The sequence below is a fragment of the Culex pipiens genome, chromosome 1 (assembly GCF_016801865.2).
Source record: "Culex pipiens pallens isolate TS chromosome 1, TS_CPP_V2, whole genome shotgun sequence".
NCBI classification, from domain to species: domain Eukaryota; kingdom Metazoa; phylum Arthropoda; class Insecta; order Diptera; family Culicidae; genus Culex; species Culex pipiens.
In genome coordinates this window covers 18,601,059-18,620,456 of record NC_068937.1, presented here as the reverse complement: position 1 = coordinate 18,620,456, position 19,398 = coordinate 18,601,059, and the positions used below count along the sequence as shown (strand labels likewise).

The following is a 19,398-nucleotide window of genomic DNA, read 5'->3' as shown; positions in this document are numbered from 1 at the left end:
AAACTTGGTGCCAACCCTTTTATGGTCAAAAATATCGTTTAACTTGAATATTTTTCCTTAAAAAATTTAATAAATTTAAACAAACAGCTAAGTAGATGTCATCTACTCAAATCTACCCATAAGCACACCCCTGTTCAATTTTTTTTCAGCCATAAGGGCGCCTCCAGTCAAATTTTCAAATTAAGAATTTCAATACAATTTTTTAAGTCGTAGGGGCGCCTCCAGTCAAATTTTCATATTGAGAATTTCAATACAACTTTTTAAGTCGTAGGGGCGCCTCCAGTCAAATTTTCATATTGAGAATTTCAATACAATTTTTTAAGTCGTAGGGGCGCCTCCAGTCAAATTTTCATATTGAGAATTTCAATACAACTTTTTAAGTCGTAGGGGCGCCTCCAGTCAAATTTTCATATTGAGAATTTCAATACAATTTTTTAAGTCGTAGGGGCGCCTCCAGTCAAATTTTTATATTGAGAATTTTAATACGATTTTTTAAATCCTAGGGGCGCCTTCAGACAAACCTCATTTAAAAAATATCGCTCCTCGACTTGGCGACTTTGCGACTAACTGCGACAGCACTACACTGGAACACTGAAATGTTTGGTTGACTTTCCAGAAAGAGTGCATATGACTTGAAAAAAAGAAAAGGGCGCTTCAAAATTGAGCCAAGAAATTGGTGAAACTTGGTGCCAACCCTTTTATGGTCAAAAATATCGTTTAACTTGAATATTTTTCCTTAAAAAATTTAATAAATTTAAACAAACAGCTAAGTAGATGTCATCTACTCAAATCTACCCATAAGCACACCCCTGGCTGGAGCCTTCCTCACTCATTACCAACAATGGGTGATATGAGTGGTTTGGAAACATATTTCAGCCATTTTTTAGTTCCGGAATAAAAATGTACATAAATATCACTTAAGTGGCCATATCTCGAGACAGGGTTGCCAGATCTTCAATGTTTTGGACTCGTTAGATAGGTTTTTCAATAACCTAACCAACAATGGGTCGGATGGTGGATCCGGACATAGTTTACATACATTTAAGTGAGATCCGGCTTCCAAAAAGTACATAAATATTACTTAAGGGGCCATATATCGAGACAGGGTTGCCAGATCTTCAATGTTTTTGACTCGTTGGAAAGGTTTTTTGATAACCTAACCAACGATGGGTCGGATGGTGGCTCCGGACATAGTTTACTTACATTTAAGTGGGATCCGGCTTCCTAATAGTACATAAATATCACTTAAGTGGACATATCTTGAGACAGGGTTGCCAGATCTTCAATGTTTTGGACTCGTTGGATAGGGTTTTCAATAACCTAACTAATGATGGGTCGGATGGTGGCTCCGGACATAGTTTACTTACATTTAAGTGGGATCCGGCTTCCTAATAGTACATAAATATCACTTAAGTGGACATATCTTGAGACAGGGTTGCCAGATCTTCAATGTTTTGGACTCGTTGGATAGGGTTTTCAATAACCTAACTAATGATGGGTCGAACTGTGGATCTGGGCATAGTTTACATACATTTAAGTGGGATCCGGCTTCCTAATAGTACATAAATATCACTTAAGTGGACATATCTTGAGACAGGGTTGCTAGATCTTCAATGTTTTGGACTCGTTGGATAGGGTTTTCAATAACCTAACTAATGATGGGTCGAACTGTGGATCTGGGCATAGTTTACATACATTTAAGTGGGATCCGGCTTCAAAAAAGTGCATCAATATCACTTAAGTGGCCATATATCGAGACAGGGTTGCCAGATCTTCAATGTTTTTGACTCGTTGGAAAGGTTTTTTGATAACCTAACCAACGATGGGTCGGATGGTGGCTCCGGACATAGTTTACATACATTTAAGTGGGATCCGGCTTCCTAATAGTACATAAATATCACTTAAGTGGACATATCTTGAGACAGGGTTGCTAGATCTTCAATGTTTTGGACTCGTTGGATAGGGTTTTCAATAACCTAACTAATGATGGGTCGGATGGTGGCTCCGGACATAGTTTACTTACATTTAAGTGGGATCCGGCTTCCTAATAGTACATAAATATCACTTAAGTGGACATATCTTGAGACAGGGTTGCCAGATCTTCAATGTTTTGGACTCGTTGGATAGGGTTTTCAATAACCTAACTAATGATGGGTCGAACTGTGGATCTGGGCATAGTTTACATACATTTAAGTGGGATCCGGCTTCCTAATAGTACATAAATATCACTTAAGTGGACATATCTTGAGACAGGGTTGCTAGATCTTCAATGTTTTGGACTCGTTGGATAGGGTTTTCAATAACCTAACTAATGATGGGTCGAACTGTGGATCTGGGCATAGTTTACATACATTTAAGTGGGATCCGGCTTCAAAAAAGTGCATCAATATCACTTAAGTGGCCATATATCGAGACAGGGTTGCCAGATCTTCAATGTTTTTGACTCGTTGGAAAGGTTTTTTGATAACCTAACCAACGATGGGTCGGATGGTGGCTCCGGACATAGTTTACTTACATTTAAGTGGGATCCGGCTTCCTAATAGTACATAAATATCACTTAAGTGGACATATCTTGAGACAGGGTTGCTAGATCTTCAATGTTTTGGACTCGTTGGATAGGGTTTTCAATAACCTAACTAATGATGGGTCGAACTGTGGATCTGGGCATAGTTTACATACATTTAAGTGGGATCCGGCTTCAAAAAAGTGCATCAATATCACTTAAGTGGCCATATATCGAGACAGGGTTGCCAGATCTTCAATGTTTTTGACTCGTTGGAAAGGTTTTTTGATAACCTAACCAACGATGGGTCGGATGGTGGCTCCGGACATAGTTTACATACATTTAAGTGGGATCCGGCTTCCTAATAGTACATAAATATCACTTAAGTGGACATATCTTGAGACAGGGTTGCTAGATCTTCAATGTTTTGGACTCGTTGGATAGGGTTTTCAATAACCTAACTAATGATGGGTCGGATGGTGGCTCCGGACATAGTTTACTTACATTTAAGTGGGATCCGGCTTCCTAATAGTACATAAATATCACTTAAGTGGACATATCTTGAGACAGGGTTGCCAGATCTTCAATGTTTTGGACTCGTTGGATAGGGTTTTCAATAACCTAACTAATGATGGGTCGAACTGTGGATCTGGGCATAGTTTACATACATTTAAGTGGGATCCGGCTTCCTAATAGTACATAAATATCACTTAAGTGGACATATCTTGAGACAGGGTTGCTAGATCTTCAATGTTTTGGACTCGTTGGATAGGGTTTTCAATAACCTAACTAATGATGGGTCGAACTGTGGATCTGGGCATAGTTTACATACATTTAAGTGGGATCCGGCTTCAAAAAAGTGCATCAATATCACTTAAGTGGCCATATATCGAGACAGGGTTGCCAGATCTTCAATGTTTTTGACTCGTTGGAAAGGTTTTTTGATAACCTAACCAACGATGGGTCGGATGGTGGCTCCGGACATAGTTTACATACATTTAAGTGGGATCCGGCTTCCTAATAGTACATAAATATCACTTAAGTGGACATATCTTGAGACAGGGTTGCTAGATCTTCAATGTTTTGGACTCGTTGGATAGGGTTTTCAATAACCTAACTAATGATGGGTCGAACTGTGGATCTGGGCATAGTTTACATACATTTAAGTGGGATCCGGCTTCAAAAAAGTGCATCAATATCACTTAAGTGGCCATATATCGAGACAGGGTTGCCAGATCTTCAATGTTTTTGACTCGTTGGAAAGGTTTTTTGATAACCTAACCAACGATGGGTCGTATGGTGGCTCCGGACATAGTTTACATACATTTAAGTGAGATCCGGCTTCCTAATAGTACATAAATATCACTTAAGTGGACATATCTTGAGACAGGGTTGCTAGATCTTCAATGTTTTGGACTCGTTGGATAGGGTTTTCAATAACCTAACCAATGATGGGTCGAACTGTGGATCTGGGCATAGTTTACATACATTTAAGTGGGATCCGGCTTCCTAATAGTACATAAATATCACTTAAGTGGACATATCTTGAGACAGGGTTGCCAGATCTTCAATGTTTTGGACTCGTTGGATAGGGTTTTCAATAACCTAACCAATGATGGGTCGAACTGTGGATCCGGGCATAGTTTACATACATTTAAGTGAGATCCGCCTTTAAAAAAGTACATCAATATCACTTAAGTGGTCTTATCTCGAGACAGGGTTGCCAGATCTTCAATGTTTTGGACTCATTGGAAAAGTCTTTTGATAACCTAACTAACGATGGGTCGGATGATGGATCCGGACATAGTTTACATACATTTAAGTGAGATCCGGCTTCAAAAAAGTACATAAATATCACTTAAGTGGTCATATCTCGAGACAGGGTTGCCAGATCTTCAATATTTTGGACTCATTGGAATGGTCTTTTGATAACCTAACCAACGATGAGTCGGATGATGGATCCGGACACAGTTTACATGCATTTAAGTGAGATCCGGCTTCAAAAAAGTACATAAATATCACTTAAGTGGTCATATCTCGAGACAGGGTTGCCAGATCTTCAATATTTTGGACTCATTGGAATGGTCTTTTGATTACCTTACCAACGATGGGTTGGATGATGGATCCGGACATAGTTTTCATGCATATAAGTGAGATCCGGATATATGTGAAAACACATCTTTATATATAACTTTTGAACTACTTATCGAAACTTCAAACAATTCAATAGCAATGTATGTGACCCTAAACCAAGTCGAATGCAACCGGTTTGATCAAAATCGGACCAGCCAGTGCTGAGAAAACTTGGCAAGAATTTTTGACACATACATACATACTCACACACACACACACACACACACACACACACACACACACACACACACACACACACACACACACACACACACACACACACACACACACACACACACACACACATACACACACACACACACACACACACACACACACAGACATTTGTTCAGTTTTCGATTCTGAGTCGATAGGTATACATGAATATAGGTCTACGAGCTGTTTTTCAAAAGTTCATTTTTCGAGCAGGATTATTGCCTTACCTCAGTGAGGAAGGCAAAATTTGTGTAACTCAATCTAAACATTTTTTAAATTTTTTTTCTTTGTTTTCCAAAATGAGTTTTGGTCAATTTCGCATAACTTTCTAGAACAAAGCTAATTGTTTTACCCACATGCTGACGAGATACAGGCTTGGGATCAAGTGTCCCCGGGGATCAAGTCTCCCCACTCTCCCCTACTTCTGGGGAATTTAAATAACTCTTCAAGGCCAGATACTGTTAATTTTATTGAAAATATTATTGAAATACCCTTTCTGTGCATGGTTTGATAGGTATTTTAATTTTTTTTTTGTTGATTCTGGCAACACTACCATGGGATTTTGAAACTTAAGACAAATTACATTTTGATGTAGAAAATAAAATCAAAATTTCCTTTTCGTAAATCGTTGGAAAGAAATTTGACAGCCTATAAATTCATGAGGTTTGATGAGCTGGCAACACTGTAAAACAATGCATTTTGAAGAGTAAATTTAAGTAAGGAAGTTTCCATTAACCTATAAGTGCATAAATCATATTTTTTTTATCAGGGTTTAATTTGGTTTGTTTCGACTAGAGCGTCCAATTTCCCGGGGTTACAAAATTCCCGGGAAACGGGAAATTTTCAACAAATTTCCCGGGAAATCCCGGGAATTCCCGGGAAATTTGAAATTTAACGAAATTTATTCTGATCCTGTTTCTGATTGATATTTTGCAACAGAATTGTATAGAACAGCAACTTCAATGGTCAAAATGAGTCTGAGGATCATTCAATGGCTTGACTGCTTGTAGAAAAATCATGCAACTTTGAGAAAATATATAGATTTTCTAATTTTTAGTGCTGTCTCTCGAATCGTACCAAATCAAAAAAAAAATATTTTTAGTATTTTTTGTTGAGCAGCATTTTTTTATTCTATGTGTTTGGACAGTGAAAATCTATGCTCCACAAAAATATTGTTTTTAAATTTGCCTCAGAGACCATAAAGTTGAAAGTTAAATAATCATGCAAAAATATTGTTTTTCATGGCAAATAACTTATTCCAGAACAAGTATTTTCAACTTGTGAATAAATAGATTATCATTGAATTTGCCTTTAAAATGTAATTTCTAGCGCTATTCAACTTGAAACACTATTTCATGAAATCACAATTCAAAGTTTTAAAATATTTGGAGCATGTTTTTAAAATATGGTTGCATTCTTTGGGTAAATTTCATATGATACGAAGTTGTTTTTAATCATTTTTCATGGTTTCAATTATGGTATAATTTAAGTTATATGGTTATATGGCCTAATTAATTAATTAGATTAAAATAATTTTCATAGTGTAAAAGTGGTTGAAATTAAACGATATTTTATTTATATTTAACCCTCTAATGCCCTTGGTAGCTCACGTGCTTTATAAATTTATAACAAACAGTAATTTCTCGAATACTTTTAAACAAATTCTTATCGAACAAATCTTTTTGAATAATTTAATTATATCAATTCAATTTTCAACCAATAAACAAAAATGTCAAACAAATCTCATTTTTTTAATACTGGCCGGAAGAGGTGAATATATATGAATGATATAACAAAAAAAAATCGTTAAAATAGGTTGTCGAAAATAAAATAGTTTATATTCAATCCATAATAGCGTAATTTTTGTTACCCAACATATAAGCAAACAATATTCCTAAATAATAAATAAATAAATATTATCTGAATTAAACCTTGACATAAAATTTACAGAAAAGCTAATTAGTTCAATATGAATATGAAGGTTGAAATGAATTAAATTCTCTCATAATTATTTTTTGTATAATTTCAAAACATTGATGCCAAAAAGGTAGGAAAATGTATACTTCCGCTTGTATTTCGGGAATTCCCGGGAAATTTACAAATTTCCCGGGAAACGGGAAATATTTTTTTCCGGGAAATCCCGGGAATTCCCGGGAATTTTTTTCCCGGGACGGGAAATTGGACGCTCTAGTTTCGACTTTGGCTGCCGCAAGCAATTTTTTCGCATGGTTTTCGCGTGTGTCTAAATTTGAAGGAAATCAGATAAGAAAATGATTTAACGGGGGTTCCAGCGGAACCTTCTGTTATCTGAATGTGCAAAAAAAAGGTGAAATTTCCGTTATTGGCAGACCAGTGAACTGGTTTATGACTGTGTTTGTTTTTGGTTACAAGACATTTGAACTTGAGAACTGTTTATTGATGATTTTCCTCCTCGTTTTTAAAGCATTCGCCAGCTTGTAAAAAAACCATTTTAACTTCAAAGCTCGAGAAAAGGGTTGAATTTACATACAATTTCTGTAATGTTTGGGCTTGGGAGTTTAGGTGTATAACTTTTGGAAGTAAATAAGAAAATGAAATATTTTTGATTGAAGAGATTTTTTAGATGTGGTAATTTAACTTTAGCGTACAAAGGTTGGAAAAAATACAGATAGTTCAAAAACCATTTACAATATTTTCAAGGGAGCAAAATTCCCTCCCAAACAGCACAATCGAACACGCGCAATTGATTAATCTCGCTCGAATGTTATACGTGATCGTCATGTGGATCTCTTCTCACAAAGAAGTCCTATAACCCAGCAAAAGTTCTCGAGCTGTGAATTGAATACGAATTGGATTATGTTTGCCCGCGCAAATGGCTCAGACCAACAAAGAGTTGTTTGTCACGAATTTTGAACCTTTTTGCGTTCATCATCACCTTGGTCGATTTTGGCACTTTGACATGTCGATTTTAACTTTTAAAAAATATTCCCAAAATTTTGCCCAAAATATCTGTTTTATTTTTCATTTTTGTTGTAAATCAAATAATTATTTTTAACTGTGATTTTCCACAATGCAAAACATGCGGGCCCTCCTTACTTAAGGGACGACACATCGACCTTGTCGACCGTAAAAGTGCCGGTTGGTGCTAATCTGAGTTGGTTTGTTCAACAGAGTCCAACGCGTGAATATTTAAGATCCAAATTCGAAATTGTGGCCATTTTCGGGCGGGGACCCCCGACGAAGTGCATTCCGAAAAGGTGCCTTAAAAATTTAACCCATCTGCTTTCGGCTCGTCTGAGATGTGTGCAGCAGGGTGGAAATACCTCTGAATTTATTTAATTGTTTGGTTCAGGGTTGAGCTGGCGAAGCTTGACGAATGTTGACGGTTGTGAAAATTTGAATTAAAAAAAATGCAGTAAATTTGATACCATTAAATGGTTTCCAAAGAGGCATTGATTTTATTCATTCGAAATTGTAAACATTTTTAAACCATGAAACATTATGAGAATTTTTTAGTTGTTGAAAGTTTGCTATTCACATCTTAGTTATTTTGTACTTCTCAAATTTATAGACAAACTACAAAATAAAACAAATCTTTGAAATACAGTCCAGACTCGATAATCCGACGCCTCGACTATCCGATTTTTCGATTATCCGAAGGTTTGTATGGGACTTCGGATAATCGAATCACGAATTATTTTTTCGGCGACCCCAAAAGCAATCCACTTTTTTCTCTGCGACCCCATTTTAGTCAAATTTGAATCACTTCCATTTTGGCCGCCATCTTGGATTTAAAAATTCTAAATCACTTAAGAGTAGTTTAGGGGTTATACTTAAGCTCAACAATAAAAAAAACGACAAAAAAATATTTTTTCGTGATTCGATTATCCGAAGTGAAATTTTACCAAGGCCTTCGGATAATCGAGTCTGGACTGTATTAAATAAGGGAATGTGGTCAGATTTTGTGTCTGAAATATATGTTCAATTGTTCAGGATCAACTCGGATCCCTTTGCACTCTTTGAAAAAATCGTAGAGCGTTTAATTTCACATTAGAATCTCTCTTTTGACCACATTTTTACACAACTAATATCAACTTCCGTTTCGCCGAATGGACATTTCGCCGAATTTGAAAAAAAATTAAAATTAAAGGTTAACAAAAAAATAAAAACAAAAAAAATACCAAAATAAAACAAAGAACGATTCATGTTTGAAAGAATGCAAAAACTCACAGAAGTATTCTCAAACCCTTTTTAGTACTTTTTTACTTTTTTATCCATTTCTTTTTCTTTTGTTTTTTTTTCTTTTTTGTTTTCTCTTTTTTTTAATTCGGCGAAATGTCCATTCGGCGAAATGTCCATTCGGTGAAACGACCCATTCGGCGAAACGACCTTCGGCGAAATGTCCATTCGGTGAAACGACATTCGGTGAAATATCCCGCACCCATTTTTACGCATTGTAAAATACTAATATCGTAGCATTTTCGATAAAAAAACTTATTTTATGCAAATTTAAGTTTTTTACATTCAAAATCTAATGAAGCAAATTTATTTGAAAAAATCGCGCATACAATAAAAAATAATGTTGCAATTTATGTGTTTAAAAAACTAACTGGTTGTCCGAAACTTTCCTAATAAATCATCAAAATTCAAACACACGACGATGCACTATGGGGTATTTCCATATAAGCGAGCGGCCAAAAATATTTTTTTGCTTTTTTGTGACTTTTTTGTGTTGTTTGTACTTAGTATAATGAAAACAAATGAATTTTGATATTTTTCCAAAAAAAAAGTTTAATTTTCGATTTTTTCATATATTTGAGGCCACATGCATTAAAGTGGTGAATTTTGATATTCTTGCTCTGTCTATTTGATGCACGGAATGGCGGTTTATGCTATGTTAAAGTTTCTGATTTACGTTCAATCTCCCTCCTCTTTTTCTTGAGTTTAAATCCACCTCTCTTTGAAGACCCCCCCCCCCCATCCCCCTCCAATTAAAATTTGATTTTTGCGGTGTTTTAGAATTTTAGACGGTTTATTTTATGGAACATTGTATGGATTCTCGTCCACGTTTTTGGTTGATCCACTTGCAAAATTCACGTTTTCCACGATAAATTCTTCTAAATCAAAATCACTATGTAACCGATTGTCTTTAGATTACTTAAAATATGAACTTCTTCTATGGGCCTCGTATACCTCGTTTTAAAGCTACAGAACAGCATGCGTAGTTTTTCCTCTGTGGGTTTTTCCTGAGTTGATCATGTGATGGTTCTGCAATGTTGTAATTCTTACAAATATACTCGAAAGCAGTTCTCACGTTTTCAGAATAGTGCTTCGTTATATCGTACAGGGACACTACGGTATTATTATCCATACTTTCAAAAGAACACAACAACGAACTGATATGAATATTCGACGAATCGTTTCTGTAAAATACTTAGAATAGGAATTTCTAATTTTATTAAACGTACATAAGTACCGTAAACTGGGGTGACTTTGATAGCCCGGGGTGACATTGATAGAAATTTGATTTGGCCACTATTTTTGATACATCCAATGTAACAGTCACATTTTTGCATATATGTTCGATAATAAGCTTTCCCTTAATGCTTACATACTCAAAATTCTCAAAAATGTTTAAATATTAATTTGACGGGCATTTGAAAAACCTATCAAAGTCACCCCGGGCTATCAAAGTCACCCCAGTTTACGGTACCAACAAAGTCATGAATATCAAATCAATTTCAAAACATACATAACAGGTACGTCATTTCTGCCTCCGCAGGTAAATAATGTGATTTTAACCAAGCGTATACGCGAAATCATTAATTTTCTTGCATGAATCAAAATGTTCAAAATGGCATAACTCAAAAAGTGCACATAAGTGCACTTTGAAATTTGGAGACAAGTTAGGACATGGTTCAAATTTTAAGCTGCAAAATTTTCAGATCGCACAAATGCACACAAAAAAAGTACTCCATTAACAAAGTTGAAAAAAACTAAATTTTGAATAAAAATCCATCTTTTTTGATTTTTATTATTTTTTTTAGCCTATAAAAGTGTGTTTTGTAAAATGTTATTGAAAAGTTGAATCAATTACCTTTCTGAATATTTATAATGATGCAGGAAAAAATACATAAACAGCTACACAGTACAACTATGAAAAATAATCATTTTTTTGTCAAAAAAACATGTTTTTTCTTACCATTTTCGCCTTTGAAGGTCTGCAATTCAGTGAATATTGAACCTACAACTTTCAAACTCCGGATTTTTCTTAGTTAGAATGTTTATTTTCGAAAAAAAATACCAAAAAAAATAATTAGAGTATGTCGGTTTTTCGATTTATGGCCGCCTGAAACCCCATAGTGCGATGTAGAGATTTTTTTACCTTTCTTACTACAAGTAATTTTTTTTCCAAAGAAATATGTTTTCTTTGCTACGGTGCTTTTCTGCAAAATTGCTTTCCAAAAATCATGGCTATTTAAAAATTAAAAATTGATACAGATGCTTAAGAGGCAGTATTTGGAGATTCTGCTCGGTTTGTTCTAGAGGTCGTATCGAGGTGCTCCGATTTGGATGAAACTTTCAGGGTTTGTTTGTCTATACATGAGATGAACTCATGCCAAATATGAGCCCTCTACGACAAAGGGAAGTGGGGTAAAACGGGCATTGAAGTTTGAGGTCCAAAAACATGAAAAATAATAAATATGCTCGCATTTCCGTAAAACTTCATCAATTCCAACTCTCTTAGATGTATTCGAATGGTCTTTTGAAGCCCTTCAAAATGTGCTATAGACACCCAGGATTGGTTTGACTTTTTCCCATAGCTTTTGCAAATTACTGTTAAAAATGGATTATTTTAAAACCTTAATATCTTTTTCCAACAGCCTCCAACACCCATACTCCCACAGGTCAAAAGTTAGGGAATTTCATGGGCTATAAGCCTACGGTCATAACTTTTTGGCCAATCGCAGTTTTTCTCATAGTTTAACGATTTTTCTATAACAAACATTTTACAACGTTAGTTTTTGCCCTGTAGGCCAAGAAGACTTCACTTTTTGGTCTCAATTTTGACATATTCGGAATCCTCAGGAAATTTTGCATAAGAATGAGATGTTGGAGTTATGAATTTGACAAAGAAAATAATGAAATAAAACATTTATGAAAAAAAAGTCTGATTTATCATACCCTGTGTTCAATACGTCAAATGCTGTATCAAGTAGGCGAATACCTGTTTTACCCCTAATCCAACAAATTGTTAAAAAATATTTTAATTCATTCTAAACAGCATTTTTTCCAATCAAATTCAAAATTCCAACACCTCAATCTAATGTAAATTTTTCTGAGGATTCCGAATATGTCAAAATTGAGACCAAAAAGTGCCGCTATGGAGGCCTACAGGGCAAAAACCAACGTTGTAAAATGTTTGTTATAGAAAAATCGTAAAACTATGAGAAAAACTGCGATTGGCCAAAAAGTTATGACCGTAGGCTTATAGTCCATGAAATTCCCTAACTTTTGACCTATGGGAGTATGGGTGTTGGAGGCTGTTGGAAAAAGATATTAAGGTTTTAAAATAATCCATTTTTAACAGTAACTTGCAAAAGCTATGAGAAAAAGTCAAACCAATCCTGGATGTCTATAGCACATTTTGAAGGGCTTCAAAAGACCATTCGAATGCATCTAAGAGAGTTGGAATTGATGAAGTTTTACGGAAATGCGAGCATATTTAGGATTTTTCATGTTTTTTGGACCTCAAACTTCAATGCCCGTTTTACCCCACTTCCCTTTGTCGTAGAGGGCTCATATTTGGCATGAGTTCATCTCATGTATAGACAAACAAACCCTGAAAGTTTCATCCAAATCGGAGCACCTTGATACGACCTGTTTCACATCGGTGAAAAACTCGCTCTTAATTTTGCCTAAAAAACTCGAGCCAGGGGCTGTCACCTAGGATTTTTCGTAAAATCCAACTTTTTTGTTCTCCAGTGTACATTCTCATCTTTTATGTGTATTTTTTTTCCACGTAAATAGAGTCCTAAAGCCCTATGTCAATTTGTATGTACAACTGTAAAAATACGATGAAAAACCATTTTTGATCACTTTTTTTTCATTTTAATGCAAAAAAATAAATTGACAAATTTTTTTTTCGATGAATCAACTATGGTCCCCTTGAAACGAGCTGTCAAGTAGGACCTTTTCTGTCAAAAAGGACCACGAGGTTAATTTTTTAAAATTGATTTAAAAATCCATTTTAAACTCTTAGTGGTCGTACAAATGGTCGTTGTACTCAGAAAAATAAGCTTTATCGTTGTGAACAATAATATCAGCAATCTAAACTTAATTTTAGGACCTAATTGAGGAAAAAGTATATCGAAATACAGATAAATATTTTTAAAGTTATACTTTTATGAATGTGTTTATGTTTATGCTTATAAATTTACAATATTTTCTAGGAATAGTTCCCTAAATATATTTCAATGCCAAATTTGCCAAATTTCCAATGTTTATGGCTCATAGAATAGATCTTAAAAATACGTGAAAAAAAAACTTAAGGGTATGTAACCCCTGTAGAAAATCTTATAATATCATATTACAGAATTTTTTTTAAATCCACTTAAAAGATGACTTTTAATCACTCATGAAAGTTTCATGAAGATATTTCATGATTAAACTGAGTAAAAGAAGATTTAAGTTTTAAATGTTTCCATGCGCCAAGCGAACTGTCAAACTTTGCGAGCGTTTTGCCTTCCTCACTGAGGTAAGGCTATAATCCTGCTCGAAAAATGAACTTTTGAAATACAGCTCGTAGACCTATATTTATGTATACCTATCGACTCAGAATCGAAAACTGAACAAATGTCTGTGTGTGTGTATGTGTGTGTGTGTGTGTATGTATGTGTTCAAAATTCTTGCCAAGTTTTCTCAGCACTGGCTGGACCGATTTTGATCAAACCGGTTGCATTCGACTTGGTTTAGGGTCCCATACATCGCTATTGAATTGTTTGAAATTTCGATAAGTAGTTCAAAAGTTATATATAAAAATGTGTTTTCACATTTATCCGGATCTCACTTATATGCATGAAAACTATTTTCGGGTCCATCATCCGACCCATCGTTGGTTAGGTTATGAAAAGACCTTTCCAACGAGTCCAAAACATTGAAGATCTGGCAACCCTGTCTCGAGTTACGACCGCTTAAGTGATATTTATGTACTTTTTTGAAGCTGAAACTCACTTAAATGTATGTAAACGAAGTCCGGATCCATCATCCGACCCATCGTTGGTTAGGTAATCGAGAGACCTTTCCAACGAATCCAAAACATTGAAGATCTGGCAACTCTGTTTCGAAATATGTCCTCTTAAGTGGTATTGATGCACTTTTTTGAAGCCGGATCTCACTTAAATGTATGTAAACTATGTCCGGATCCACCATCCGACCCATCTTTGGTTAGGTAATCGAAAAATCTTTCCAACTAGTCCAAAACATTGAAGATCTGGTAACCCTGTCTCGAGATATGGCCACTTAAGTGATATTGGTGCTCTTTTTGGAAGCCGGATCTCACTTAAATGTATGTAAACGATGTCCGGATCCACCATCTGACCAATCGTTGGTTAGGTAATCGAAAAACCTTTCCAACGAGTCCAAAACATTGAAGATCTGGCAACCTTGTCTCGAGTTATGATTACTTAAGTTATATGTGTGTACGTTTTTTTCTGGATTCAAAAAAATAGCTGAAATATGTGTCCAAACCACTCATATTACCCATTGTTGGTAAAAAAAGAGGAAGGCATCAACCACATAGGTGGATTAAGTTAGTTTTTCTCTGAATACCAAGTTGATTTACGGGTGCCACTATATCTCGAAATGGGATAGACCAGATGGGCTGAAATTTGGGGGGAAGACTCTCAAGACATATTCCGTGTGCATGACAAAGTCCGATTTTGAAATTTTGCAAAATATAAAAATCAAAACCTTTCGATTTTTTATATGAAAAACAGAAAATATTTTTATCTTGTTTAAAAAAAAATCGGCCTTGACACGGACACCGATTAAACGAGTCTTCACCAAAATTTTGAGCCGATTTGGTCAAGGCAGTGTTGAGATATTGTGGCACCCGTTTTTTAAAACTGCTGTATCTCTGCAATGATACAACCAAATGTCTCCAAATGCATTTTGTTAATAGTTGAAAATGTATATTTAAATGTCCTGAAAACAGATTTAAAAAAGTTTAAGTTTTTGCTCAAAGCAACTTCTGACATTTTGGCCGATTTACATGTATGTAAACACAGTAAAATTTCATGGAATATTCAACCAGCTAATGTTTTAACCTTTCAAAATCAATGTTTTGTTGTATAGAGATATATAGTTGTTATTTTGCCAATAGTTTCGTTTTTTTTTTTCGCATGTTATTTCATTGGGTACCTAATGTTGGCATATTAGAACATTGACTCCTTAAAATTGTTTTGAACAGATTTCATGCAATAAATTGTTTAATATGGAGTGAGCAAGATTTTGTTTCAAAATGCTTTATTTGTTTCATATGACTTAGCCATATGGCGTATCCGGCGTCAACATTGGTCGTGTTTCTATCTAATATCCTCTACTTTGTAAGTAAATGCATGCTTGTGGCGACTTCAAAGCTAATGGCTTAAGTTTAAATAAAAAATGTGAAAAACACTCATAAAATCTCACTCTAAAAATGACTAAAAAGTATTGAAGAAAAACAAAAAAAAAACAAGAAAATTTATGTTATCGTAGAACAAAAAACAACAATAATTAAAAGCTTTGAAAAAAGTTGGAGCTGTAACGGGTTACAATTTTTTCAAGTGAAAATCAGTGTTTTGCCTTCCTCACCTTACTGAGGAAAGGCTATAAAATCACTCGAAAAATGAACTTCTTAATTCGACCTCGTAGACCTACCTTCACGTATACCTTTCGACTCAGAATCAAATTCTGAGCAAATGTCTGTGCGTGTGTATGTCTGTAAGTCCGTGCACCGAAAAAAATGCACTCGATTATCTCCGGACTGGCTTAACCGATTTGGGCCGTTCTGGTCTCATTCGATCCGTCTTAGGGTCCCACAAGACCTATATTAATTATTATGAAGTTTTGTTAAGTATTTCAAAAGTTATGCTAAAAAAACGATTCTGGCTAAAGTTTGAAAAATTGTAAAAAGGGTGGTTTTTGTAAGAAAACCCGTCTGATCATACATTTTTAGAAAGGTATTTGAAAGACCTTTCTAATGAGCTCAAAAAATTGAAGATCTGATAACTCTATCAAAAGTTATGAGCACTTTAGTGTCATTTGTACACATTTTAGAGGCCGGATCTCAAATATGTTGATGAAAAAGTTGTCCGGATCTAACATCATGCGACCCATCGTTGAATAGGTAATCAAAAGACCTTTCCAATAAGCCCAAAATATTGAAGATCTGATAACCCTATCAAAAGTTATGAGCTCCTAAGTGTCATTTTTACACATTTCAGAGGCCGGATCTCAAATATTTTGATGAAAAAGTTGTTCGGATCTATCCGGAGATCTGGCTCCCGGGATTTTGTTGATTTGAAACTCCCGGGAAAATGAAAAGATATATTTTGTACTGCCTTAAGGCTTAAAAAACTTTAAAGTAATATAACTATTGAAAGTGAACAATTTTCATGAAACAGCACCGCAGGTGTTGTTCTAATATTACGTCCAATGATTTTTGGGATTCTAGACCCCATACTCCATGTAGATATGTTGTAAGAAGTAAAATTTAAATAAAATTTGTAGTTTTGACATTCTTACTACAGAAACAAATATGTACATAATTGTGAGGAAGGCACCAACCACCATCGGTGGATTAAGTAACGTTTTTATTTATGAAAAATAAATCAAAAAATAATTATATTCTAGCATTTTATTTTGTTATTCTAAAGAAATTTAAATATCCTCAATATAATAGTTCTAAATAGTTAAAGTTTTTAAAGCATTTTGAATCGAGTCTCGTTCAAATTTACCAAACAAAAAATCAAAACATTGACCTAACGCATACTGTCTCCATTTTTGATTTGAAAAATAAAGAATAAGAAATTGTTAATGCTGATCCAGCCAAGGAGTTTTGGCATTATGAATAAATTAGCAAAGAAAACGACTTAAAGTTTATTAGAATTGGGAGTCGTCCATAAACCACTTAGCTTTTGGAGGTTTTCATCCAAATACCACAGAATTTTTGTTTTCTAGATGTTGGAGTCATATGAAAATTGTAAACCATACAACTTAGTTTATGGATTGCCCCCAACGGAAACCAAAATCTTTGCCAAATTTTCTCAGTTCTAAAAACTAGTTATGATTCAAAACCTGTTTGCAATTTTTCCAGGTTGGAGCGGAGGTAACACGTGGGAATTTTTGGCAACACAACAGATACAGTAAGCCTACAAATGTATGGCACCTTTTTTATATAACTTTTTTTTATTGAATTCAGTATTTCTGAAATGGGTTTTCTCAAAACAAAAAAGTTAAATAAAGAGAGCTGTGAAAATTTGCTTCAAGTAAAAAAGCCCTCCCCAAACTCACCGTCATGGTCCACATTGATGTGCAAACTGTTGCCAATGATGGGCATGCTGGCCGGGCCCGGAATCTTCTCGATCATCTTCACCAGCCGGGAACGCCGCCGGTTGTACACGAACATCGCCCCCAGGATCGCCGACACCAGGATCACCGTGAGCGGCGAAAAATATGTGAACACTTTGGCGGCCCGCGACAGCACGAAGCTGCTCTTCACGAACTCCATTTCGAGCATATTTTTTCACTTGATCACAAAATTTTCAAAATTACACTTTTTTACTCAAATTTAATTTTCATCGACGCAAAATTTCCGTGGCACTCCGACGGTTTCGTTGATCGGTTCGACTACCACGATTTGATTTTTTCTTCTCGTAAATTCTGTAATTTTGAAATTAAATTAATTTTGACCAACTTTGGGCTCGGTATGACACACGCGCACGCGCCCCAAAAGTACGAAACAGACTAGTCCGGTCGAGGGCTCCAAACATATATTTATAACTTTGAGCTTTGCCGGTTTAGTCGCGATCTTTAGCTGGGCTGGCGGCTGCTGCTGCAAGAAGAGGAAACGACGAACAATGTCACGTCGCTGGAGATCACGTTGCGGCGATCAAGAAGGTGATTTTCAAAATAAAAGTTGTCGCAGCGGAGCAAGTTAGTCACTAGTAACCCTCGGCGCTTTGTTTGCTTTTGTTTTTTTTAGGAAAGAAATGTTTCAGAATTTTTAAGGTGGTTTATCTAAAGTATTTAATTCTGATTATCGAATGAAAAAAATCTTTTATGTTGTCTTGTTAATTGTTGATTGTCGAGTTTAAGTATCACCCCAAAACAACTCTTAGTTGATTTAGATTTTTTTAAATTCTAGATGGCAACCAAAATGGCAGAGATGAAATATGGAGAAAATGGTCGCAGACTTCGAATTTGATGATCAAGGTAAGTACCGTCAACTGGGGCGATTCAGGAATACAGTATAAATAGGGACAGCACGTTTTAGAGCAGTGGAAAGCTAAATATTTGATAAAAGAGCTTATGTTGTTCTGAATCTGGTCTAGCCAAAACTACTTAAAAATATAAAAGTGTTAGGCTGCAACATTCCTAAAACAACTGTCCCAATTCACCCCATGAATCCAGATTCGCCCCAGATGATGGTAAAAAAAATGTTAAGTTCAAGATTCGTTTACCGTTGTCCATATTTTGCTTGACTGGTATCGTTTTAGATTATTTTTAGAGATTTTTTTGTCACTTACTTACTTCTGAAAACCAGTGATTGTGAAAAATATGGCTGGTGAAAATTACTTTTTAAACACTTTTTCATCCAAATGTTGAAACTATGGCTTGTAATTTTTTATTGCCTCCCTCCCTCCTCGACTTTAATCAGAGTCAAGGGACATAAAGTCAAAAAAATGTTTGCAACGGCCTTACGGCATTTTCATTTCAAATGTTTTCAAAAACTCGAGTCTTTGTTTCAAAATGGCGAAACCTTCCCGTTACACCTTAAAATGTAATGTTTCTCGAAAAATACTCAACATTTTAGTTACAGTCCAGACTTGATTATCAAAAGTTTCGGTTATCCGAAGTTCGATTATCGGAAGGTTGGTATGAAACTTCGGATAATTGAATCACGAACAAAGATTTTTTTTTCGTATCTTTTAATTTTCTTCAAAACATCAAATCTGAATTCTGCGACCCCATTTAAGTAAAATTGGAGTTGTTGATTGTCTAAAAATGACCAAAAGCCTTTTTTTTGCCATTTTTTCATGCAACTCGTCATTATCGAAGGACGAAACAGCCTACTTTTCTCTACCAAAAATAACAGAATCGAATCGAAAAACACTTTTTGCAATTCCGTCGTGAAACTACTAACTTTTCCTGTCATTCTTGAACGACGAAATAGCCTACTTTTCTGTACAAAAAATAACAGAATCGAATAGCAACACTTTTCAAAATAAATTCTGAAAAGTTCTTCTTTTCAGCACTCAAATGGGTGCTGAAAAGTTAAACTTTTCAGCACTTGTTTCGAAAAG

The 19,398-nt window shown here is 35.2% G+C and overlaps 1 protein-coding gene across 1 annotated transcript in view; it reads right to left on the bottom strand.

Moving 5' to 3' along the window:
* The window catches only part of LOC120415636 (cytochrome P450 4c3), a 39,948-nt gene extending 22,113 nt beyond the window's left edge, over positions 1-17,835 (bottom strand). The window contains exon 1 of the mRNA XM_039577235.2: positions 17,387-17,835. Coding sequence (XP_039433169.1) covers positions 17,387-17,612 — 226 coding nt within the window. The 5' untranslated portion in view covers positions 17,613-17,835. The remainder of the gene's footprint in view (positions 1-17,386) is intronic.
* Positions 17,836-19,398: the final 1,563 nt, after the last annotated feature.